Raw genomic sequence first — 24580 nt, forward strand, 5'->3', positions numbered from 1 at the left:
TCTGGATAGTGTGACTTTGGGGGTGACTTTCTATTTCTTTGTATTTTTTCTACTACTTAATTAATCTGCAATGAGCATGATTAGCACCTACACAACACACACACAATTCCAGTTTTTTGTGTGTTTGGGGGTTATACTGACAACTTACTAGTTTTATGTTAGATGTTTTAGCTTAAGCCTGCAGCCAGTCTAAGGGATTTAAGTATGATAAGATCTTTCCCCAGGGGAATTTCTGCCCAGTAAGGCAAATATTGAGGAGCATTAAATGCAAAGTGTCTTCTGTCTTTCTTACTGATCCCTGAAGCAGGCATCTTCATTGGGAGTGGCTCCATTTTGCTGCTTTTGAGACAAAGGAAACACTCCCGTTGAATATACGATATGTGCTGAAGATATAACACAATGGATTAAAGTTCTGATACAGCTACTTAATTTCTCTTGGTGTGGTACATCAAGAACTGAAAACATGGCTGCAAAAACTTCCTTAGTTGACAGAGGAGTGCTGGCCCATATTGACTGAGGGGGAATATGGAGGGAAAGTGTCCATAGACAAGATCCCAAAGAACTGCTTCAAGAAAGGCCTGGTTTGGGGACTTTTAAATAACTTCAATTAGATAAGAGGGGCTGAGGGTTCATTTCAACTTAAGTTGGTAGAAATAAATATAAATATTCAGAAATACAGAACTTGATAGAGGAAGAAGGTAACATGTTCTATCCGAACACAAATGCCATAAGATTCTGTGTAATTGAATCTCTTAAAATTCTATATCATCTACCTAGACAATTTTTCCACATCCCAGACTTCAAAGACTTCCTGTATGCCCAGATGATGAAATCTCTGTCTCAGGCCTCTTTCCCAAACTTCAGACCCATTAGGCATTCAACTCCTTACTGGCTATTCCATTCTGAATTCTGTATGTAAGAAAAATCAAGCCTATCCTCTCACAACTGGTTCTTTCCTTTCATTCACTCAACATCTTGTCTCTTGAATATTCATTATGCACCAGGCGCAATGGTAGAGGCTGGAAATACAGAGATACCTACACTAGATCCCAACATTCAGGAAGTTCAGGTTTAATGGAGCAGGCAAATAAAAAGGAGCACAATGCACACATGAGGACAGCTAACAGGCTACAGGATACAAAACTGGCTCATCCTATCCAGGTGTGGGTTGTGGAGAGGAAACAGATTCGTAGTCACGAAAGTCATTGAAGATAAAACATTGGTGCATTCTCAAAGGATTGGGAGGATGACACCTGAACAGCTAGGCAATTCCTACCTGTGCCACCATGCAGCATCTCCATTCAGTCTGGCCCTTGACTCTGAGAACAGTGGCTTCCCAGGTCAGCACTGGCCCTGGAAACTGCCTTCCTGGTTACATCTCTCCCATCAGGGAACTGCAGATGTTCCCTGAGTGCTAGCTCCCTGTCTGCTCTATATTGCAATGGTTTTCTGGAGGCCACCTAGTATCCTGGTAAGAACACCCCAAATCTGAAGGCATGAAATAATAGCCTTGTGTTTCCTGCTCCTTTGATCCGAAGTTTCATAGTCTTTGGGAAATCATTTAACCTCTCCGAAACTCACCTCCTCATCTGTGAAAGGCTAATAATTATAATACTAGTGCTCAAGGGAGGGTGTCACTCTCAAACGAGACGAGGGATGAGAGCAGGTCTAGTGCAGCACCAATATTAATAATCATCTTCGTTAGGTTCTGAGGATGGTGGAGTGTGACTCCTATTCAAACATTAGAAAGGCCCATCATGGAAAGGAGATGGTGAAGCTTTTGGAGCTTTGTCAGATATGTATAACTATAAATAACTATATTAGTTATTTACGCCATATAGTATTGTATAACTATATATAGTATTATAATGTTAACTGTATTAGTCACTATAACTATATATAACTATAAATGACAATAACTATAAATTTCCATTACATTCAGTACTTTAGATCGCTCCTAGCATCTCTCAGCTTCCAATCCGGCCTGGATTTCATTGCAACCATTTACTAGCCTTGGACAAGTTATTTATCTCCTTTCAATTTCCTGTTGGGTAGCACGGGGAGAACTCAAAGGTGCCCCAAGGGGATGTCTTAGTAAGCATCGTCGGAAGTAAGGAATGGAGGCTTTCGGAGAGAGCGAGGCTTTCACGCCAAGAGTTTCAAGCGAGGAGAGAGGTCCTCGTGGGGGGGACCCGGCGGCCGGGCGGAGCGGGGAAGGCGCCCCAGGCGGCGGGGCTGCAGCGCGCGGGGGCCGGTGTCGCGGGAGGATCGCGCCCCGGCCCCAGCAGGGGGCGCCGCCGCGCCGCACTGCAGCATCTCGGCGGCCCGGCCGGGCTGAGCTCGCGTCCTGCCGCAGTCCCCCGGCCGCCAGTCCCGGCGAGCGCCCGCGCCCGCGCCCGCGCCCGCGCCCGGACCCCGCCGCCCCGTCGGCGCTCGCAGCTGCAGCGGCGGCTCCCGCGCGCCCCCGCGGCCCCGAGCCTGGGGAACGCCGGCCGCGGCCGCGCTGCTTCGCGGTCCCGGGGGGCCGATTCCCAACTTGCGGGGGACCGCGGCTCTCCCGGGCCTGCAGAGTGTGAACAGGTGAGTGTCACGCACGCGCCCAGGTGGCTCTTTCGGGACGACCCCCCTTCCCCCGAGCGCTTGGCCTGCGGTCGGCCGTCCTGGCCTGGGGCTCGCGGAGAGCGAGGCAGCTGTGAGCGCCGGCGCCCCGAGCCTGCCAGCGCCCTCCCGGCCAGGCGGAGCCAATGCCCTCTTGACTCAGGCTGCAGGGCAGGGCGCTCCAGGTGGAGAGCGGGTGGCCCGCCGTCCGCGACGGGCTCGGTGATCACTCTGCGAGACCTGTTGCTTTTGGAGCAAAGCTGTCCCCGCAGGGCGTTCGTTGCACGACTACCCTGGTCGCGGCGGGGGCTGCGTGGCAAGAGGAGGGAGAACTGAGGAAGGGAGAGGAGGAGAACTTGATCTCAGAGCTGGAGAAGAGGATCTCATTCCCACCACCAGGCTAGACGCTTTGCTTGCCTAAACAGCTGCGCTTTATTTGATGACAAATACAGAAGTTAGAAAAACTGTTATCTTATAAAGATGCTTGCTTGCTACCCCCCCACCACCCACCCACCAGAGAGGAAGTGGAAAGCAGAAATTTTGATAAATATAGTCTTGGGAATGATGAATGAATCCTTTCTTTCAATAAATGTAAAAAAAAAAAAAAAATCAGGTTATTGGTGACCGAAATGTCACAGGTCTAACAGATTGTAAGCTCCTGGAAGGTAGCCACTTTTGTTTGTCTGTGGTTAGCATGATTGTGGAATGATCAATGAATGTATTAATAATGACTTAAGATTTGGAGGCTAGCTTCTTTTTTCTTCTTCTTCTTTCTAAGCTTTCTTTTAATTCTTTTATGTGTTGAGGGGGGCAATCACTATGCTTTAAATCTCTTAAATATTTACATGTGATTTTAGTTTTAGGAGCGATAGAAACTCAGAAGTTTTTGTGTTAGGAAAGCACCATCCACATAGTAAGTCGATGGCAGCTCCTAGACCCAGCCAGGATATTACTATACAATAATTAAAACAAATGTTTTTAGGCCCACGTTATGGAAGATCTTGGATCATAAACTATTTTGAACATCAGGAATTGGCAAAAGGTCACTTGTTGCAACAATTTGCACATTTATCTTTGTTTTATATCTTTGTCAAATGTAACCTCACATTTTTATGTGAAAAACAAGCTGTTGAAAGGTACATGTCAGCTTGTGTCTTCCTTTAAGTGATTTTTCTAAACATAAGCTTGACAATAAGCAGCTGTATCTTTATAAGTGAAAAAATTAACCTACACAATTTCTCTCTCTTATGTGAAATTCCTGTACTGCTGAGGCCATTTGGGAGTTAATGAAATACTTGACTTAGCAAATGTTTTTTTACAAATCACATTTGATGGCTACTTTCATGAACTATAAATCAGATAGATAATTACTTAGGTTTTATGTGCATGGGAATGAGCTATTTTGCATGAAATTACAAATTGTTGTTTATACAAGCTTCAGACCCTCCCATGGTCTATGTTTCAAAGAAATGCTTGCCATTCTCATTTAGAATTTATATAGTTATGTATCTCAATATATTCTGCTTTTGTGATGCTTCTGTGATGAGACTCTGAGGTTTAAGCATAGGGTCTTTCCTTAATGAATACATTAAAATGACAAATAAGGAAATTCTTTTATCTTGAGCCAAAAGTAGGGGCCTGGACAACTTGCAGATGTTAAAGCTTCTGGTTTTCATACTATTAGCGATTACAGAGAAATTTTTTTTGTTACTGGGGGTGAGATAAACAATAGCTAATTTAGATATTGACCTCTTTATCCTTCAGAGGAAGCTCTGGTCCTTTGGGAATCAGCAAGTTCAAAGTTAGTTAGGTCCAAGTCCATGGCTAAGATACATCAGGAAGAAAACAATTACGCATTAATGACTTTGTAGAGTACTTTTCGCAGGAGGATTTTTACCTTATCCTTTCTTTTGAGAAACTCTTTTGAAAAGTTGTAGATGACAAAACCCTGGCAGGAGCCGTTTACACGTTAGATAACAGATTTGTGTTGCAAAAATATCTTTGCAGTCTGAAAAAAAAAAAGGAAGAGAGGATGAAATGAATGAATCACTGATGTGATTAAGTTTAACATGATGAGAGTGAAGTCTTATATTTAGGCTTAAAACCCTGATTGCTGAAGTTCAGAACGAGGGAGTCTCCAGTTCCTGTGAGAGATGTGAGTCTTGCTGTGAGTGGCTGTGCAGCCACGGTGCCAAGAATAGAGAGAATCGTGATGAATTTTGATAGGTTAGTTTGTCAGGTCATATCTCAACTAGTGAACGCAGTGGATGCCATGTTTTTGGTGATCACATGACAAGTACCAGCAAAGAGGGCTGCGTGTGGTAAAGAGAGCAGCCAATGGAATATTGCTCAGCCATTAGAAACGACAAATACCCACCATTTGCTTCAACGTGGATGGAACTGGTGGGTGAGTGAAATAAGTCAATCGGAGGAGGACAAACATTATATGGTCTCATTCATTCGGGGAATATAAATAATAGTGAAAGGGAATAGAAGGGAAGGGAGAAGAAATGGGTAGGAAATATCAGAAAGGGAGACAGAACGTAAAGACTCCTAACTCTGGGAAATGAACTAGCGGTGGTGGAAGGGGAGGAGGGCGGGGGGTGGGGGTGAATGGGTGACGGGCACTGAGGGGGGCACTTGACGGGATGAGCACTGGGTGTTATTCTGTATGTTGGCAAAGTGAACACCAATAAAAAATAAATTTATTATAAAAAAAAAAGAGAGAGAGCAGGCAAGAGTCAAAAACAAGACCATACAGCTCATAAAGAACAAGGGAAGGTCCAGGTCTCCTTTTCCTAGGAAGTAGTAACCTAGGATGGGACAGAGGGTCCTAATAGCTGCTAGGCTACGTGAAGGCTTCTGAATGAATGTAAACAAAAATTTGACTTGATGTCTACTCACCAGCACTGACCCCAAGTTCCCGCAAGTGGTAAATCAGACGCGAGACAGTTGTCTGATGGCTGGAGGATTCCTTCGGTTGAGCCCAAGGCTCTTTCCAACTTCACATATTCGTGGTACTAAGAACCTAGTTGTCATTCCTACAACACTCACCTCTATATAATGTGCTTACATTGTATGTAATGTCATTTCCTAAGTATTGAACAGTGTTCAGTGTTAAAGTTGTTATAGAAAAGGAATCAAATATGTGTACCAGGGGCATTGTGCCCAGAAAAATATAAAAATATAAACTAGATAGTATATATCAATTCCTGGAACATGTATACCTGTCACATGACCCAATCATGTGATCTAGTGTGAACTGAGCCCAAATTTTTTTTTTTTTCCTGAGCCCAAATTTGACCTTGAAGTACAAATCCAATCATTACAGTAGGATAGATTAAGATGAAAATATATTATTCAGCCCTATGGAATAGAAAGAATTCCAAATGTGACTCTCCCCATCATACGAGTTGTGTATTGGGTATTTAATGACACATGATAAATACAAGTATTCACATACTTCAAGTACTTGTTATCAGTTAGTGACCAAAAAACAGTGCCTTCATAAAAACACGACTTAAATAATGCTATTTTGTATGAAAATGCATATGTTTTAGAACCAAAGAGAACTGAGTTCAGGTAATGAGTCTGTCACTTATTAGTTGACTGGTTTGTGGTAAAGGACTATCACCCTTTCACAGGATTGCGATGGAGATCAAAATGGAAAATGTTGATCAAGGGAATGGTGGCTGGCATGTATAAGGTGCTTACTAAACACTAATTCCTTTCTTCAGTCACTTATGAGTCTCCAAATCTCTTTTGTTCAGGGATTGCAGATTTACAATGATATGGTGAATCCTAAGGCTGGAAGCAAAAAGATTTTCTCAGCTTTTTAGTTTGAACGACAGTGAATTATTTACGGACACCCGGCATGGCTAAAAGTGCAGAGGTCAAACTGGCAATATTTGGGAGAGCAGGTGTGGGCAAGTCAGGTAAGTTTTTTGTTATAGTCTTCGTACTCTGTGTGTGTGTGTGTGTGTGTGTGTGTGTGTGTGTGTGTCTTTGATACTGCCTCCTGGGATTAGACAGGATGATGGTTGGCATTTCTCATAGTCTCATGTGTTGCTCTTTTAGGTGAAGTCTCTTTCTCTTTATCTAGAACTTTTACTTTGCATAACCAGGTTTATGTACTTTTTTGCTTATTGATGATGAAGCAGCTCTGCCAACAATACACAAAGCAATGGATATATCATAGGTCTTGGTATTCTGAGGAAGTGTATAAAATAAACCTCCAAAGAAATCAGATTGTGGAAATGAAAAAATATAGTTTTCCTTTTTTCTCTATGCAAGATCCTGTGGGACCAACTTTGTATCTCGTTCATCTCGGTATTTGTAGCAGCCAGCCCAATGTCAAGCATGTGTTGAGTGCTTAATAAATCCTTGTTGAATGAGTATATCCTTTCAAGAAACAGAATTGCATTATTACCCAGCACTTCTAAAATTTGGGGGTTAGGATTGGGGAAAATGTAGAATTCACGACCTCAAGCAAGATAGCTATTGCCAGTGTCTCTGGAGTGAATTTAAATGATCGTATTGTGGCTTACACTAGTAATTCAGAGACTTTTTTTTTTTTTTATTCCTCACCTAAGAAAAGTCTTGTAAGACCTTAAAGATTAAGGGGGAAATTACAGATGTGAAAATGTATCTGATCCAATTTTGAAAAATGTATCTCAGACTTTATAATTAAAGAATACTGCTGAAGTAGATGTTGCTAAAATCTAAGGGCAACATGGCTTCTTAGACCACATTGTCTTGATCTCTTACTGGAGGAAAGAACCATAATTGACTTTGCACACAGAGCTCTGGGTTTAGGAAAAGACTCAAACAGATATCTAGTAGGAGCCTGTGTATAGAGGGAAATGCATTTGGGTCGTCCAATATAATAGGTAATCCACATAATCTTAAATAAACACACATGAGTAGTTTTTAATTCTGTGACCAACCTCTCTTTTCTAATCCAGCTCTCTGGTTTAAGTTCAGCAGTAAATCTTCCCTATTCTAAGTCTTTCTCTCTCTCTCTTTTTCTTTTAATTTTCTAAAAAGTGCTCTCTTCTGCGTCACCCTTTCTTCTTACTGCTCACTCTTGCCTCTGGCAGAAACCAAACAAAGAAAATAAGATAGTTGGCAAGGCTTAAAAACTGCCTTCACAAGATTGAAGATAGTTGAACTCCTCCCCATTAATCTCCTCAGTGTTTTCCGATGGCGTGAGAACCTAATTTCCGTAGCTGGTGGAAGGATCTGGAGAATGAGGAAGCTGTTCCAGTGCATGGAGAAAGAAGGGAAGGGACTGTGTGGGAGCCTGTGCTGCCAACAATAGCTTGTCTGAGTCCTTCGTGAGTGGAGGGTCTAGGCCTGGGGCTCCCTGTTTATTACTCATTCATTCAAACCTTACCATAGGCAGTAAAAGAAGGGAATTTTTAGAACTTTGATCATTTACCAAAATCAATTCCATATGGTTGGGAAAGTTAAGCATAAAAATTAAACTTTGGTGGGGAGAACTAACTAGCTGTATGTATAGCCACCCATTTCCTATCTTTACTGTCTCAGAGCAAGCTCCATACATCCTCTTCATCAAGCTTCATCAGCCTGAACTCTACCTATTTCTTTAGTCTTCTCTCAAATTGTTTCTCTTACTGCTTCAATTATTTCTCTCATTCTCCACCAACAGTTTCCCCTTAAGCATTTCTTTGACCACTGCACCATCTTTTTCTCTTTTCCAAACTTATAGAATGTGGGCTCTGGCCTTACTGTCTTAACTGTTTTTACCTTTCATACATTACCTAAAACATGGCAATCTTCCACTGTAGTCATGTTTCTGAAACTGCTTTTGCTAGGTCATGACTGATCAATAACCGACAAATCTAAAGGAACGTTTCCTAGTTCTAGTCTTCTTAGAACTTTTTTTTACTATTTGGCACAACCACTTACTGTTTCCTAAAATTCCTTCCCTCCCAGGCTCTCATGACTTCACATTGCTTGGCTTTCTTGCTATGGCTCCATTGTCTCTAACCAGCTGCTTTCATGGAGGGCTCTTCATTGGCCCACTTCTCAGAGCCCAGGGCTTTCAGGGTCCTACATACCCATTTTATGTCTTCTCACTCCATAATTCTCTCTAGGGGCAGTTCTTCACACCCACAGCTGAAGCTACACCTGCATGCACAATCTAGATTCTATTGACCATGGTTTTATTTTATGTAAAATACAGAAGTTGGACTTGTTCACTAAATTTCTAACTGGAAAGTCTTATAATTCTTAATGCATGTTCTTTGGACTGGTTTTTCCATCCACCTTATATACATTCTACCATTTGTATTTATTTTCATGTAGGCGACAATGACAATGATAGAATATATGCCTTAAACAATTGCTTTTTGTCTGTCATCGATACACAGTGTTTACCTATTTCGACATTAGACTGTCTTCCTGAGACCTGGTGACCACACCTCACATTTAAAGGTAGTACTGGTTTGACTTTTGCATGGGAGACAATTCTGAGAGTTTTTCGCATAATTAAGTGAAAGGAACCAGAGAGTACTTTGTATTTATCAACACTGAAACCTGATAGTAGCACTATTTAACTCATGTTTATTCTAATTCTTTATTAATATAGATATATGATATCTCTACCAGTAACTGTACCACACATTCACTTTTCTATCCTACAGGCTGTATCAATCTTTTTAAAAACTTTTAAAATTTAAATTCAATTAATTAATATATAATGTATTGTTAGTTTCAGAGATAGAGGTCAGTGATTCATCAGTTTTATATAACACCTAGTACTCATTACATCACGTGCCGTCGTTAATGCCCATCACCCAGTTAGTTACCTCATCCCCCCACCCCCTCCCATCCAGCAACTTTCAGTCTGTTTTCTATGATTAAGAGTCTCTTTTTTTTAAGATTATTTATTTATTTATTCATGAGAGTCAGAGAGAGAGACAGAGAGAGAGAGAGAGAGAGAGAGAGGCAGAGACACAGGCAGAGGGAGAAGCAGGCTCCATGCAGGGAGCTTGACTTGGGACTTGATCCTGAGTCTCCAGGATCAGGCCCTGGGCTGAAGACAGTGCTAAACCGCTGAGCCCCCCAGGCTGCCCTGATTAAGAGTCTCTTATGGTTTATCTCCCTCTCTGATTTCGTCTTATTCTATTTTTTCCTCTCTTCCCCTGTGGCCCTCTGTTTTGTTTCTTAAATTTCACATATGAGTGAGGAAAAATGAAATCTTGCCATTTGCAATGACATGGTTGGAACTAGAGGGTATTATGCTAAGTGAAATAATTCAATCAGAGAAAGACTCTTAGCATTATGATCTCACTTATAGTCTGTATCAACCTTATACGTAGCTTTTTTTTTTTTTTTTTTTTTTTTTAGTCTGTACCAAGTTATACTTGCTAGGATGTCACTGCAGCTCCTTGTTTTCTCAAATGCCTCCCCACAGATCATCATGATCTTCCCATGGGCTCAACAATCTGTTTCTCTCCAGACACCCAGCAGAGGAAGCATTCTTGGAGGGAGCCAGCTTGTGATCTTGGAAAGTAGAAATGGAGTGTCTCTGATTGCACTGCTTCAGAGGCTTCAAGTCTTACATGTACCATCTACTTTTTCCCCACACTCACTACCAAATTAGAAATTGGGATAAAGATCATGTTGTCCATTTGCAATTAGAGAGCAGTGTAGACTGGAGTTGGGAGTAGGAGGTCTGGGGTTTCACTATTAGTCTGACTTCCAATTCTACACTTTATTAGTGGTGTGAACGTGGGAACTTTTTGGCAAGTTACTTAACTTCTCAAGTCCATCAACTATAGAAAGGATATAGGAGCACCTGAGTGGCCCAGTTGGTTAAGCCTCTAACTCTTAATTTTGGCTCAGGTCATGATCTCAGGGTTGTGGGATCGAGCCCCCCATTGGGCTCCATGCTGAGTGCAGAGTCTACTTTTCCCTCTCTCTCTGCTTCTCCCCCTGCTCACATGTTCATAAATAAATAAATAAATAAATAATAAATAAATAAATAAATAAATAAATAAAATCTTTTTAAAAAGGATCTAATCGTGCCTATCTCAAAGAATTGTTAGTATTGAATAACCTATTAGATGCAGATGTCTTAGAAAAGCACCTGGCACGTAGTAAATGCTCCAGTATTAGCTTATAATATTATAGCTTTTCGAGGTATGCTCATTTTGATTTGTAAGTTTTCTAGTGAAAACATGCAATCAAAGATACATTTACATTCAAGTGGGCATTTTAGTTTTCATTAAATTCAGGAAGTTTATAAGGCAAAAATTCTATATTGCTACTTTGCATACCCTAAGCATGTACACATGCACAAACATACACACACACATGCACACACACAGATTTTCTGTACGTGTACATTTATGTACATGAGATTGCACATATATTAAATGAAAACAGCAATATCAAATTTTCAGCAGTATCCAATTTTCTCTGTCTTTTGAATCCAAAGTCTGGTTAATGTCAATTATGGTGTGACTACTAGTGATCATAACAATACTTCTTGTGGCTTATATCTTGAAAAAACAGCCAGAAATATGTTTGTGTCATCAATAAATCATCAGCCTTAAATTTGAAAGTGCTTCTGGTATGTAGTAGACAGCTTCTTAAGCCACATAATAGATAAGCCCTCTGTGTTTAAAACAGAATTTAACACTAACCAGAAATTTTTGGTTGACAGGTTGACCATAGAAGAGTTGTTAGCACAGGCAAAATTTAGTAATATGTTGATTCTTAAGGAGCACTGAAGGAACATGTGATGTGTGTGTGTGTGTGTGTGTGTGTGTGTGTGTGTATATATATTATATATATATCAGTATTTACATGGTCTTCTGTATTGGGAGGATTCTTTCCTTTTCTGTCTAATTTTACCTTACAGTTCTGTCTTCAGGGGAGCTTGCTTGCTGACTCAGCATGGTGAGCACTGTGGGGGATGCTGCAGACCACAGAGCCACAGTGTCCCAGCCCATTCCATTTTCTCTTGCCCCAGCAGGGTAAACATTTCCTTTCACTGGCTGAGAGTAGAGCGCTAATAACATGGCATGTGGGACATAGATTTCCTTACTTGTGTGTGTCAGCCTATAATTTGACAGGCTCCAAGTGATTAAAGCAGTGCTACCTGCAATAAAACCTAGAATGCACATCATATTTATTTAAATGCTTCCCGGCTTCATCTTATTCAAATTTGTAGTAAGTGCGGGAGTAGCTGAGAGAAAAGCCACTGAAATTTTAAATTTAGTTTCACAGCTGACATTCTCATTTTAGAATTGAAATATTGTTGTGCCATCGCTAAATATATTTCTTGAAAGGGCTAGTCTCAAAGTTAATTGAGTAATGCTATCCTCTAATTCAAAAGCCAATTGGTGCACTCATCCGTGAAGGCTTAAGTTCATAGATTCAGATTGCTGAGTTATAAATTGGGGGCTGAACACAAACAAACTTGTGATATATTTTTACTTGGCACAGAGAGGAGTGATTTATTTTCCCCCTTTTTAATTTGTTTCCTTGTTCTGTTTGCTTTTCTCCTCTCTCTCTCTCTCAATTATAAAAAAGTTTTGAAAACCTTTTTTTTCATTTTATTTTTTAGTGGGACAGAGACAATTCTGATTTTAAATATGACTCTTCTAGTAAGTACCAAATACTGCTTTAACATATATGTGTGCTTTATGGCTGGGGTATGTACATGAGATTGCACATATATTAAATGAAAACACCAATATCGAAAGTATCTTGAGGAGGTCAGTTTCCTTATGTTATACAACCAATCTTTGCATTTTAAATATTTGTTTATTTATGTTAGAGAGAGAGAGAGAGAGGGAGTGTGAGCTTGGGGGAGGGGAAGAGGGAAAGTGAATCTCAAGCAGACACCCTGCTGATTCTGAAGCCTGATGCAGGACTTGATCCCATGACCCTTAGATCATGACTTGAGTTGAAACTAGGAATTGGTTGCTCAACTGACTGAGCCACCCAGGCATCCCCCAACCTTGTATTTTAGAAGTTTTTCTCTATGTGTAGCTATATGCCAGTTCGTTCCATTTATTGAGAATGGTGTAGTATGATGCTTGAACATCATTTTCAAAGGACTTCTGAAAGAAGAAGAGAAAGATCTAGGCAGTTTGGAGTATATAAGCATCTCATTATGATCATATAATTATTTTGCATGCTTTCTCAATTACATAAAAACTAGGCAAAACTTAATGTTGTTCTATAATGCTTCTATGTTTGAAAATAAAAGTGATACCCCCAGCCAAATAGTGACTAAAATGAACTCATTGGGAAGATAAAACAAGTTGATCTGTGACTTCAATAACATGTAGGCTCCAGGTCCAGTTTCAAAGCCACAAGTATAGGAAATGGCCTCAGCTGTGTATATCACATGAAAGCACATGTGATTTGCACTGACAACACTCCTGTAGCACCTACTTTGTTTTTTGTTTTGTTACCTACTTAAATTCTCAATCAGCTCTTCAAGTTCTTGGTCATTCTTGCTTTAAAATTATATAACCTTAATGGTAAATTTTCTTTAAAAATTTGGGTAAGAAGAGGGACAGATTGTGTCTAAAGGTGGGTACAGAAATTCCACAGCTCCTGGACACATGTATGTGTGTGTGTGAGTGTGTGTGTGTGCATGCATTTCCTAGGCGGTTGTTGAATTTGAAGGATTATCAGAGATGAGGCCCATTGGTGGTTCCTTGTATAGTTAGTTGGGGGTTAGAGAAAAAAATTGGCTTTTAAAGGGCTAGGCCAACGAGAGGAAGTTGGCATTGAGACAGGTTTGGATGGGGCTAGAAAACTAGCTGTTTTCCTGTCATAAAATGTTAATGATATGGTTACCTGTGGCTTTCAAGCATTAAGACTTTCTTTTACCTGCAAACATAGAAAAGCAAAAAGAGATGAACAGCCTAGGTGAGTTGATTTTCATTTGTTTCTTCTATCCCAACAGGAACAAAAGGGTATTTTCAAATGGCAGGTGTATGTGTAAAAACCAGACTTTGGTGCAAGCTATAAGTCATACTGACCTTTATTGTATGCCCAGGAAGAAAAGCAAAGATAGGAAATGGTGAGGGTTTAGTAAAAGGAAAGAAAAAGAAATAATTAAAAGGAAAGAAGAAATTAAAATCAAAATCAGTTGTTAGTTGGTGGGTAAGCGTCTTTTAGGTTGGCAATGACCAATTCTTAGATTTTTGTTAAGGAAAATATAATGAAGGAGGAAACAATGTGGAAAACAAAACAAAACAAAATCAAGATGTTTATCAAAGCCAAAAGGACATACCTCTGTCCCTGCATTTTTCTATTGGAATATATTATTAAAATTCAGGTGTCCTTTATTTTTAACTTATGGCTAATTTATTCATTGGAATAGTTTCCTGTAGTTACTTGTCAGTCATCGCTTGGTTCCATTTTGCTCTCAACTTGTTTTCTTGGCAACTGACAAGGACTAACTTTAAGGAAAGGGAGTGAAGAAAATTGTAAATCATCCATGTAATTCCCCTTTTTATTCCTGGTATTTCTCCAACTTATGAGTTTGGGGAAATCAGCCAAATTTTCAAAGTGGTACTGTCCTTGAAGCCAAAATTCCAGTGCAAACGCATCTCTGTTGCTACAGCTGCCTTTGAAAATTGATGTGGTTTCAGAAAACCGGCTATAATTTCTTCCATCCCATTAAAAAATGAGAGCAGTTACATTATAAACACAAAGCAGTCTGAAAGGTAATTTCAGCATGGAGCAAGCAAATATGTAAAGCTTCTGTACATACCTATGAGTGAGAGGTTGTTACATAGATCACCCAGCTTCTTGGGGCACAGCCAAGTCTAGAATCCTAGTTTATGACTCTTGCAGGTTTGCTACTAAATGTTTTCATTCTGTATCACCTCATTCTTTTCCACATTCTTTTGAACACCTCCTTTTAGGGAATGAGGTGATCATTGGAATTTTAGGATATGAACCTTGTAAAACCTGATGAGTTTTGTTTTTATAAGAAATTTCCAATAATCAATAAATAACCAATGCATAGCAAATCCTCCTGGGACTCCTGGGTGTGTTGCCAGCCAAGACAGCTATCTGTGAGATTCTCAGCAACCTGCGTATATAAGAAAGTTCCCCTATAATGTATTTCATGTCTTACAGCATTGAATCAAGTGTAAAAAACTGATGAATCATCCTCTGCTAAGGAATACATTTCTTATTTTTTAAAAAAGATTTATTTATTTATTTATTTATTTATTTATTTATTTATTTATTTATTTATTTTAGAGAAAGAGCATGGGTGGGATGGGCAGAGGGAGAGAATCCCCAGGAGACACTCCGCTGAGCATGGAGCCCAATGTGCAGCTCCATCTCATGACCCTGAGATCACAACCTGAACTGAAACCAAGAGTTGGATGTTTAACCACCTGTGCCACCCAGGCACTTCAAATTTCTCATTGTTATCAAAAGAATGTTTTATACTATGTCCTGTCAATATGATCTCATTTTTTTTATAAAAAAGCACTCAACTGTACTTACTGAAAGAATTGGGGTTAAAACTTCAGGTTTAGCACTGCCTTCGGCCTAGGGTGTGATCCTGGAGACCCAGGATCGAGTCCCATGTCAGGCTCCCTGCATGGAGCCTGCTTCTCCCTCTGCCTGTGTCTCTGCCTCTCTCTCTGTCTCGCAGGAATAAATAGATAAATCTTAAAAAAAAAAACACTTCAGCTTTTTCCTGTTCATACCTCTTTTTATCATATACATTTACTTGCTTGCTTGCTTATTTATTTATATAGCAATACAAGTAGGAAGCTTTGAAAGTACTTTGAAAAATTACAAGTGTGATATGAATTCGGTCTTCATACTATCATGCTCTTGTTGTCAGAGTCTATGTAGTTCTTCCCCTATAGTTCCTTCACATTTCTTTTTGGACAAACAGTATGGTGAGTTCTCGGACTATCCCATTGCTGGAAGCCCGAGGAGAACACACAGTCCCGCAGATGGCTGTTACTGCTCCTCTACCGAGTACATAACATTCCAGACTGTTCCGAGGGAGCAGTTTCTATGCCTTAAGAGTTTGCCCTTTGAAATATGTGAAATGAATAAACATTGAGTTGGGGTTTTTTTTTGAGGATCAGTATGGAAGAGGTCAATATGCGAGAAGAGTTTAGGAAAGTAATTCAGACTTATGCCTTATTGGGGAAGGAAGCGTGACATGGTATATATATTTTTTGAGGATCAAATCCTATCCTTATTAAAAAATTAAAGTGTAAGACATGAAAATATTTTTATTTATTTTTTATTTTTTTTTTATTTTTATTTTTTTTTATGAAAATATTTTTAATTGAAAGGCTTCTCAAATAATATATAAATGAAAAAAAAGAAAAAAAATAATATATAAATGTATGTATCTATATATTTCCCTACAATCTTAGAATATATTTCACATTCATTCAGTTACTCATTTAACAAGTATCTGTTGGACATCACCTTTATGTTCTAGAGTAGTTGCATATGCTACAAAATTCATGTCCATTCCAACAAAGGAGAACAGTAGGTATATACCTACTCATCATTATGTCCCCAGACCCTCACACAATATTTGACACAGACTGGATCCTCAATAAAATGAATAAATTGAGTTAGACTCAGTGTGGGCTATCCATGCTTTATAATTTTATTAACAGAGATATATTTTAATGATCTCCTTATTATAACTAAGGTCATTTCCTCAGCTGCACCTGAATATCTCCAGTGAAAGGAACTCAGTATGACTTGATGTAGACCATTCTATCCTTGAACAGTTGGCAATCTGTTCCAGAGAAACAGAACCAACAGAATAAGGACACACACACACAATTTATTTATTTGCTTATTTATGCTAGCAAAACTGTTATCTATAGAGCAAGCTGGCAGGCTGGAAGCTCAGGCAGGAGTTAATCTTGTAATCTTTTGGCCAAATTTCTTTCACTCTGGAAACCTAGGTTTTTGCACTAAAGGCCTTCCAGTAATTGGATGAGGCCCACCCACATTATTAAAGTTAATCTCCTTTACTTAAGGTCAACTGACTGTAGATGTTAACCACATCCACAAAGTACCTTCACAGTTACTCTTACCGTAATCTGTGATTAAATCATTGGGCACTGCTTTAGCCCAGCCAAACTGGTACATAAAACTATCACAATAGTTATTCCTGCTTGTTACTTTACCTTTGGAACCAAAGGTAGTTCATTAGCTTCTACTCATTGACTTGAAGCTTACCCTCAGAGTTACATGGGGGCATTTCAATGCCTCTTTCTTGTGACAGCTCTTAAGACATTTGAAGATAGCTAGCGTGCCTGGACTCATGCTGAGTTTTCTCTTCCACAGTCTGGTTACTCATAGTTACTGCATTTGCCCTACAGAGAGTGGTTTCTAGCCACAGCACCATTCTGGCTGTTTCACTTGATCTGTGCACCCCATGAAGTATGGGACCTGGAGGAGAATGCAGACATTTCAGAAATGGGACATCCAGACCAGATCAAAGCACAGCTCTGAATCTGTGGCTATACATCCTGCTTTTGTTAAGATATCCTAAGGTCATTGTTGCCTTCTGGGTGACAGCAGATGCACTGTTGGCTCATGGGGAGGTTATTGCAAATGAAGTTTGTTTTGTTTTGTTTAGTTTTGTTTTAATATATGGTGTTGCTGTGTCAAATCTTCCCAAACTTATACTTTTGTACGTTTAGTCCAGGTGTAGGGATGCCTGGGTGGCTCAGTGGTTGAACGTCTGCCTTCAGGTCAGGGTGTAAATCCCAGGGCAGCCTGGGTGGCTCAGCGGTTTAGCGCCACCTTCAGCCCAGGGCCTGATGCTGGAGTCCTGGGATAGAGTCCCATGTCAGGCTCCCTGCATGGAGCCTGCTTCTCTCTCTCTCTCTCTCTCTTTCTCTCTCTCTCTCTGACTCTCATGAATAAATAAATAAAATCTTAAAAAAGAAAAATCCCAGCAGTCCAGCAATCGAGTCCCCCATAGGGCTCCCTGCAGGGAGCCTGCTTCTCCCTCTGTCTATGTCTCTGCCTCTCCCTCTGTGTCTCTCATGAATAAATAAATAAAATCTTTAACCCAGGTTAGAAGTTTATTTTCATCCTTTTAAACATAGTTTCGTTAGATTTCATCTATTCTCCTGGCCTATTCTGGAGACTTTTGGATCTAGTATATGTATCACCCTTCTTTATTTTCTGTCATCTAGAAATATGTTGGTTTTAAACATTATGGGCCCTTGATGCTCTTATTCATGCATAGAATTTTCCACTTTGGTATAATTTAGCTCACTGAAATGATTAAGAATCCCAATGAGTTTTTTTGGGTAATTTATAGCCAGTAAAGAAAAACAAAGGTCTTTGGCTCTAAGTGTGAGGACATTACCAGCATATCACATTACTTCTGTGTTCATTAAATAAATTCTATTTAGATTTGCCTTAGAAAGAGTGATGTGGGAGGATGGCTTACAGTTATAATCCCTTGCTTAATGTTATATTTAGCATTTCTTGTTTTTGTCTCATATTCTTAGGATTCAAGGTATATCATTATATAAAGTGCATAACCGTGATCAGCTTTTATTGGTCCAAGTATCTATTCTCTACAAAAAGTTGTTTTTTAGGGGCACCTGGCTGACTCAGTCAGGTAAGCATCTGACTCCTGATTTCAGCTCAGGTCATGATCTCAGGGTCTTGAGATAGAGTCTGCCTGAGATTCTCTTCTTCTCTCTTTGCCACACTCAGGCCACAAGCACTCTCAGTCTCTCTCTCTCTCTCTTTCAAATAAATAAATCTTGTTTTAAAAAAGGAAGGAAGTAATTTTTCAGACACTCATCCAGGATTTGAATGTACACTTCTGCACTAAAATGGAAGGATTTATGTGATTCGGAACTGCCACTGCAAATCCCCACTGAGTTTGGAAAGAGATTTTCTTCATTGGGTTATCCCAGTTGCTAGCAAACTTTAGCCTACCTCAGAATCACACGGAGGGCTTGTTCAAATACATGTTTCAGGACCCCATCCCCAGAGGCTCTGGTTCAGTAGATCTGTAGTAGAGTCAGAGAATTTGTATTTCTAACAAGTTCCCAGATGATTCTGATGCTGCTAGTCTGGGGACCACGTTTTGGGAACCATTGTGTTAAGCTTGCTAAGTACTCAATTTCCATTTGAAATAGGTGTTTGCAACATTGAAAATGCATGGAGCTCTTCTCCAGCTGTGTGTTAGAAACAGTGAGTGCCAGTCACTGCCATAAGTACTGGTGATACAGTGGTAAAAAAACGGATGGGCTATCTGCCCTCATGAGGCTAATCTGAGTGTGAGTGGATTAGGTGAGCCAAAAATACTCTCTGGGACAAAGCAAATGTGAGGTTTTTCTGAGGTTTCTTACAACTAGAATTTTTCACTCTATGGTAAGTTTTCTTTTAAAAAAAGAATATATACTTCAACAACTGTGACATGCTGAGCTTTGGTTTTGAGATGAGATGTTTGACAATAGTAGGGGTCAGTTCAGCTAAACTGCATTGTTAAGTGTCTGGAAATTAAACATATAGCCTAAGACCACAATACTGAACTTTCTATTGAGAGAAGCTAAGCAGTCCACATAGGAATTGAACCCATAACCTTGAACTTTTCATTAACACCAAGCTTCACCGTGTCAAGTTAAGGCAAATGTAGAACTAAAGTAAGATAGTTTTACTTTTGGAACAATGACTTGGAAAAATGATTTTTAACTGCTCTTTGACAGTGGCATTTATAAAACTTATGGAATGGTATGTAGAACTCTATTATTGACAAAAGTTCCTAAGTTTCCACTGTTGGGGTAGAAAGATAACATCTTTTTCTCAATGATGCATTTCCTTGTTTTTTAAAATATTTTTTTAAATTCTCTTTTGTTTTATGCCATTGGGCAGTAATTTAAGAGGAAAAGCCAAAAATTTAAAAAGAATAAAAAATTGTGAATATTTATTTGTCTGAAAACTATTTGACTTTTTTGTGCATTATGAACCCCATAAATTACAACTGAATCTAACAACTGAGCCAGCTTCCTAGTCATTTGGCAACACATGTTAAGTTAGAGGTTTTAAAGGAAGATTCAGCCATGCATGGTGATATGAGTAATGGTTATCTGTTCCAATGTCAGGGACATTTTTCCATTCAAATATTTTATAATCTTAAATTAATTTTTCCACAGTGTTCCAAAAGAGATGAAAACAGGAGCATAGCAACCATGAATTTGGATCTTTGAGTCCCAAAATTTAATCCATGATTTCCTGTCTCTCACTTATCAATTTACAAATGTTTATGAAATTTCCTCCTATGTTCCCAACTCTTCCACTCTCTCCGTCCTCCTATCTATAATGTCAATATTTGTGGGGGAAGTCCAGAGAACTATATCCTTGTTTTTGTCTTCCAAGACCTTAGTGCTTTGTTGGATATATGTATGACTTACAATTAGAAATCAGCTAGTGATAGTTTGTGTTCCAGCAGAATGATTGATTTTTATAATTTTTTATCCTGAAATGTTTTTAAAAAGAATTGTCAGAGTTGCAAAACAGTACAGAGAGTTCTCGTGTATGCATCACCTAGCTCTTCCTGGTGATAACATTTTATATAACCACAACGTATTATCAAAACCATGAAATTACATGGACAAAATGCCAATTGCATTGCATGGATACAACTAAGCTATAGATCTTAGAATGATTGATTTTTTTACTCAATTCTGGCTCAGGGCCCATTTGGAAAGACAGTTGGGGAGGAATACAGAAGGAGAGCCTTCAAGAAAGGATGGAACTCTTCATGAGTTTTCAAAAGGTGAAATCTGATAAACTACTTATCAGAAATTTATAGAGGTATAATTGCAATTTAGCAATTTAGATCATACATAACATGTTCTAGCAGTTTAGTTCAGACCATAAATGCTAGAGGAATTGAGAAAAGGAAGAGAAATCAGTGGAAAATACTTGGAGAGACCTTGAAGGAGGCTTCTCTCTTATTTCTTATCTTTCAAGATTATGATGTTTTCCTCATACCAATTCACATATGTCATGAATGTTGGGAATTAGAAGGGGGGAAAAGGACAACAAAGTGAAAGAAAGAGATAGGAACTGAATGGTAGTCAGGAGAGAAGAGCTTTCACCATCATGCTGGTTCAGTTCCAGGAAAAGTCCTCTAAAATATGCCCAGAGCTAGTTCAGCAGTCCTCATTCCCTTCAGTGGCAGAAGCACAGTCTTGGAGCCCAACAGATCATTTGGGAACTGTGTGTGTGATTAGCTTACTTACCTTTGGGGAGCCCAGTTTCCTCTTCAGTAAAATACAAATGATAATAATTATCTTATATGTGGGCTCTGGTGCACCCAAACCGAATGAGATCTAATAATAGTCAGCAATAATAATAACTAGCTAATGCTTACAGCATCAATTATAAGCCAAGCACTATTATAGGGCACAACACATATGACACCAAATAATTACCTCAACTGCTCTATAGATTTGGCCCTATTACTATCCCTTCTTTACAGATGGGTAGCTTGAGGTCCCAAAGAGTAAGTAATTTGTGCCAGGCCACACAGGTAGTGACTGGATTCTTGCAAAGGTGGAATTCAAACCCAGGCATTTTGCCTTCACTGTCTGTCCTTTTATCTATGATACTTGTGAAGTTTTCTAACAAAATGTCAACCACAATACTAGAAATACTCCATGAGTGTTTTCTTTCCCTCTCCTGCCCCCCTTCTCTTCCTCAGTACTTAGAAGCACTCATTTAGATAATTTGGTATCTATGAAAACTACTTTATTTACTTGATCCATTACTAAGGAAAATGAGGAACCAGAACAGAGAAGACGGTGATTACTAAGAGATCTTATTGCCTTATATTACATTTTTATTCGGCTCAGTTTTAAAAATAATATTTCTATTCCAAATTCTGCCTATGATTTCATGCTAAAACCTCTCATTTGGCTTTTGAGACCCAGCAGTATGTGAAGGAGGTGCTAGGAAGAAGATGGAAATTATAAAGACAGAAGAGCCTAACATTGCATATGTGAAAAATGTGAAGTGTGTTAAATATCCTCAGTGGGAAGGGAGGATACACTAATAAATTGACCTGGAAGAGCCCCAAAAGCAAAACTCAGAAGCTTTTTAAAAACATGAAAGTCCTAGCATGTCAACATTAAGGAAAATATATAGTCAAGTCAAAATTTTAAAATGATGTGTGTTAGAAATATTGGATTGCAGAGATTTCCTCCATTATTTGTCACAATAGGAGAGTGTTGTTTTTCTTCACTGAAATACAAGATGTTCTTGTGAACCAAATAGCTGAAAGAATCAGGCTCCTACACAGGGCAAAATGCCAAAAGGCTTCAAACATTTTATGAGGGCAGATTGGGCAGGTTTGGATCCCATCAGATAACTCAAGATCCTTTATCTGCTATGAATAATTTGTGATTAATTATTGCTGGAGACTTATAGGTCAATAAATTTGTTAAAGTATGATGCTGCTTATAACTGCAAGGGACTACCATCATTTATTGTTGCCAATTATTTTTAATCCGATAATTGATAATTCATTTTATATTGTAATTCAAATTACATTATAGTGGTGCTATTTTGGATGAATAATTGGCATAAACAGTTGTGATGTCAAGGTGGAAACTTTGCATATAGTTTTTCAGGTCACTGTTTCAGATTCAGTAAAAAGGAGGTTTTTTCAGTGCAAATTACGAAATTCTCAAACCAACCATCATGAGAAAATGTAGCTTCTGTAAGTGCATTTTACTTAAAGTATCACGAAACAAGATTTTTAAAGATTATCTTTTATTTGTGCAATATTGCATTGCCATAGTTAGTAATTAAACACTTCTATATTATTTGATCCCCTATAGAATAGTCATCAGAGTCTCCCAAATTCCTTAGCTTAGTCAAGCTTATTTTAAGTCCTCTGCACCTCGTATTAAGTTCTGACACAATTCGCACTATTGATATGTTTATTTCTAACATGTCCTGGTTTGAATGACTCCAAATTTACTATAATTTTATGACAGTGAAAGGGTTTTGTTTTATTGGTAAACAAATGCAAACATAAAGAAAGCAATTTCCAAGAAATATCAGGTTTATTTTAATCTTGGAGTATTTTTCTATGAAGATATATCAATAAAGGTGGAAACGAAACTGAATTTTAAAAGATACTGGACTAGCCATTCAATTAAGTTAGGTAATTTTCTAATCTCCACTGTTACTTGATGAATGTCTGTGTGTGTGTGTGTGCATGTGTGTGTGTTGACTAAGAGTATTACTCCAAAAAGTCAAAAACCTAAACCCTCTATGAGTAGTAGTGTTTCCTAAGTTTGAAATATATGGAAAATTCTGAGATTCTAATGGGCTTAATATTTCGTCTTCATTTAGTTTCATATGTAGCTTTTTAGAGCTGCAGACAGAATGGAAAGATTAAAGTGGAATGCAGTAGACATATGGGGACATACAGAAACAAAACAAAACAAGATACCCACTCATAGTCTTTTGGAATAAACAAAAGGAAACAAAATACCCACTCATGGTCTTTTTGAATGCCATCACCAAATGGAAGCATTTGATAAAATGTGTTAACTATAGAAACAGTAACAACTGTGTTATTTTAAAATATTTGCATTGGAAAAAGATTACCTCCTGTTGCCACCCAGAGCCTCACCCATAGCTGGTTTATATGAGGTAGTTAATGAGATTTGGGACTTTGGAGCTGGTGAGATTAATGTGAGCTTTGGGACTATGAATAGATATAATAGACTGTAAATATTGAGAACCTTAGAATGTAGTGAATATATTTGCATGTGGAACTCCCATTGGGGTCTGTGAGAGCATTGCAATGGGCAGAGTAATGACTCCCCAAAGATATCCATGCCCCAATCTCAAGAACCTGTCAATATATTTTCTTACATGGCAAAGGGGACTTTACAGATATGATTGAAGTTATGAACCTTGACATGAGGAGATTCTTCTAGATTGCCCAGCCTAATCCCATGATTCCTAAAAATTGAAGAACCTTTCTAGGCTGAGGTCAGAGATGTGCTGCAGGGAGGCAAAGGGAAGATGTGACTAAGAAGGAATGGTCACAGAGGTGTAATGAGGTGCTGGCTTTGAGGACAGAGAAAGGGGACCATTGGCCAAAAAATATGGATAAACTCTGGGGGCTGGAGGAGGCAGGGAAATGGATTCTCTCCTAGCCTCCAGAGGGGCCCTGATAACTGTCAGGGGCCTACAAAAGTATAAGATGATAAGTTTGTGTTGTTGAGTAGTAAATGTGTGATAATTTGGATTCTTGTGCATGAAAATTGAGGCTCCTAGAAAATTTGGCTGCATACAGTGTGAAACTGCTGAGAATCAATATTTTCTATCCAAAATAAATTCTCTGAGTCTGTGTCTACATTTGCCCCCTTGCCCCAAAGTTCAAAATAGTCTGTGAAAACTCAGGAATGGAGTCCTAATAAGACTTCATGGAGACCAACTGAGTGGAGATGACCAAAATGCTAAAGAATCATAGCTAGTTAGTTTCCAAGTACAGGGCATCACAATGAGTGATCATTTGAGTGAGGCATGTTCTGGGTGGACTGGAGTCCTGCACCCCTCTTGGAAAAGAAGGGGCTGCCTTAGAGAATGGTACACATAGGAGAGGAGGCTATACCCATAGTTGTTCAAACCATGCACATATCTCAATGGATGCATCCTCACCAAGGGAGAAGACCGTAAGAGAGATAAAAGGGAAAGTTTAGTCCACCACTAAAGAGAACTGAAGCATTGAATACGGGGATCCAGGCCAAGTGATATCCTCATAGACAAAGCAGTTTATGATCTTTAGGAATCTTGGTTTTCTATGGGCCCTAGATAACCTGGGCTTTTTTAGGGCAGACACCTAAAGGAAGCAAAGCTGGTGGCACAGGATGAAAACCAGTCTCCCCAATACAGGTTGCTCAGCCTCTGAGTCAGGCTAAAT

The 24580-nt window shown here is 39.1% G+C and overlaps 1 protein-coding gene across 4 annotated transcripts in view; it reads left to right on the forward strand.

Annotated features, from left to right (window-relative positions):
* Positions 1–2431: 2431 nt before the first annotated feature.
* The window catches only part of RERG (RAS like estrogen regulated growth inhibitor), a 113565-nt gene continuing 91416 nt past the window's right edge, over positions 2432–24580 (forward strand). Inside the window, exons 1-2 of one of the 4 annotated variants that reach the window (XM_072798872.1) lie at positions 2432–2580; positions 6369–6533. In XM_072798872.1, coding sequence (XP_072654973.1) covers positions 6473–6533 — 61 coding nt within the window. In that variant the 5' untranslated portion in view covers positions 2432–2580; positions 6369–6472. Of the gene's footprint in view, positions 2581–2809; positions 2998–4811; positions 5006–6368; positions 6534–24580 lie in introns of those variants that run through there. The other 3 variants (XM_072798874.1, XM_072798875.1, XM_072798873.1) reach the window with 3 other exon arrangements.

Source organism: Canis lupus, chromosome 25 (genome assembly GCF_048164855.1).
Source record: "Canis lupus baileyi chromosome 25, mCanLup2.hap1, whole genome shotgun sequence".
Lineage (NCBI taxonomy): Eukaryota > Metazoa > Chordata > Mammalia > Carnivora > Canidae > Canis > Canis lupus.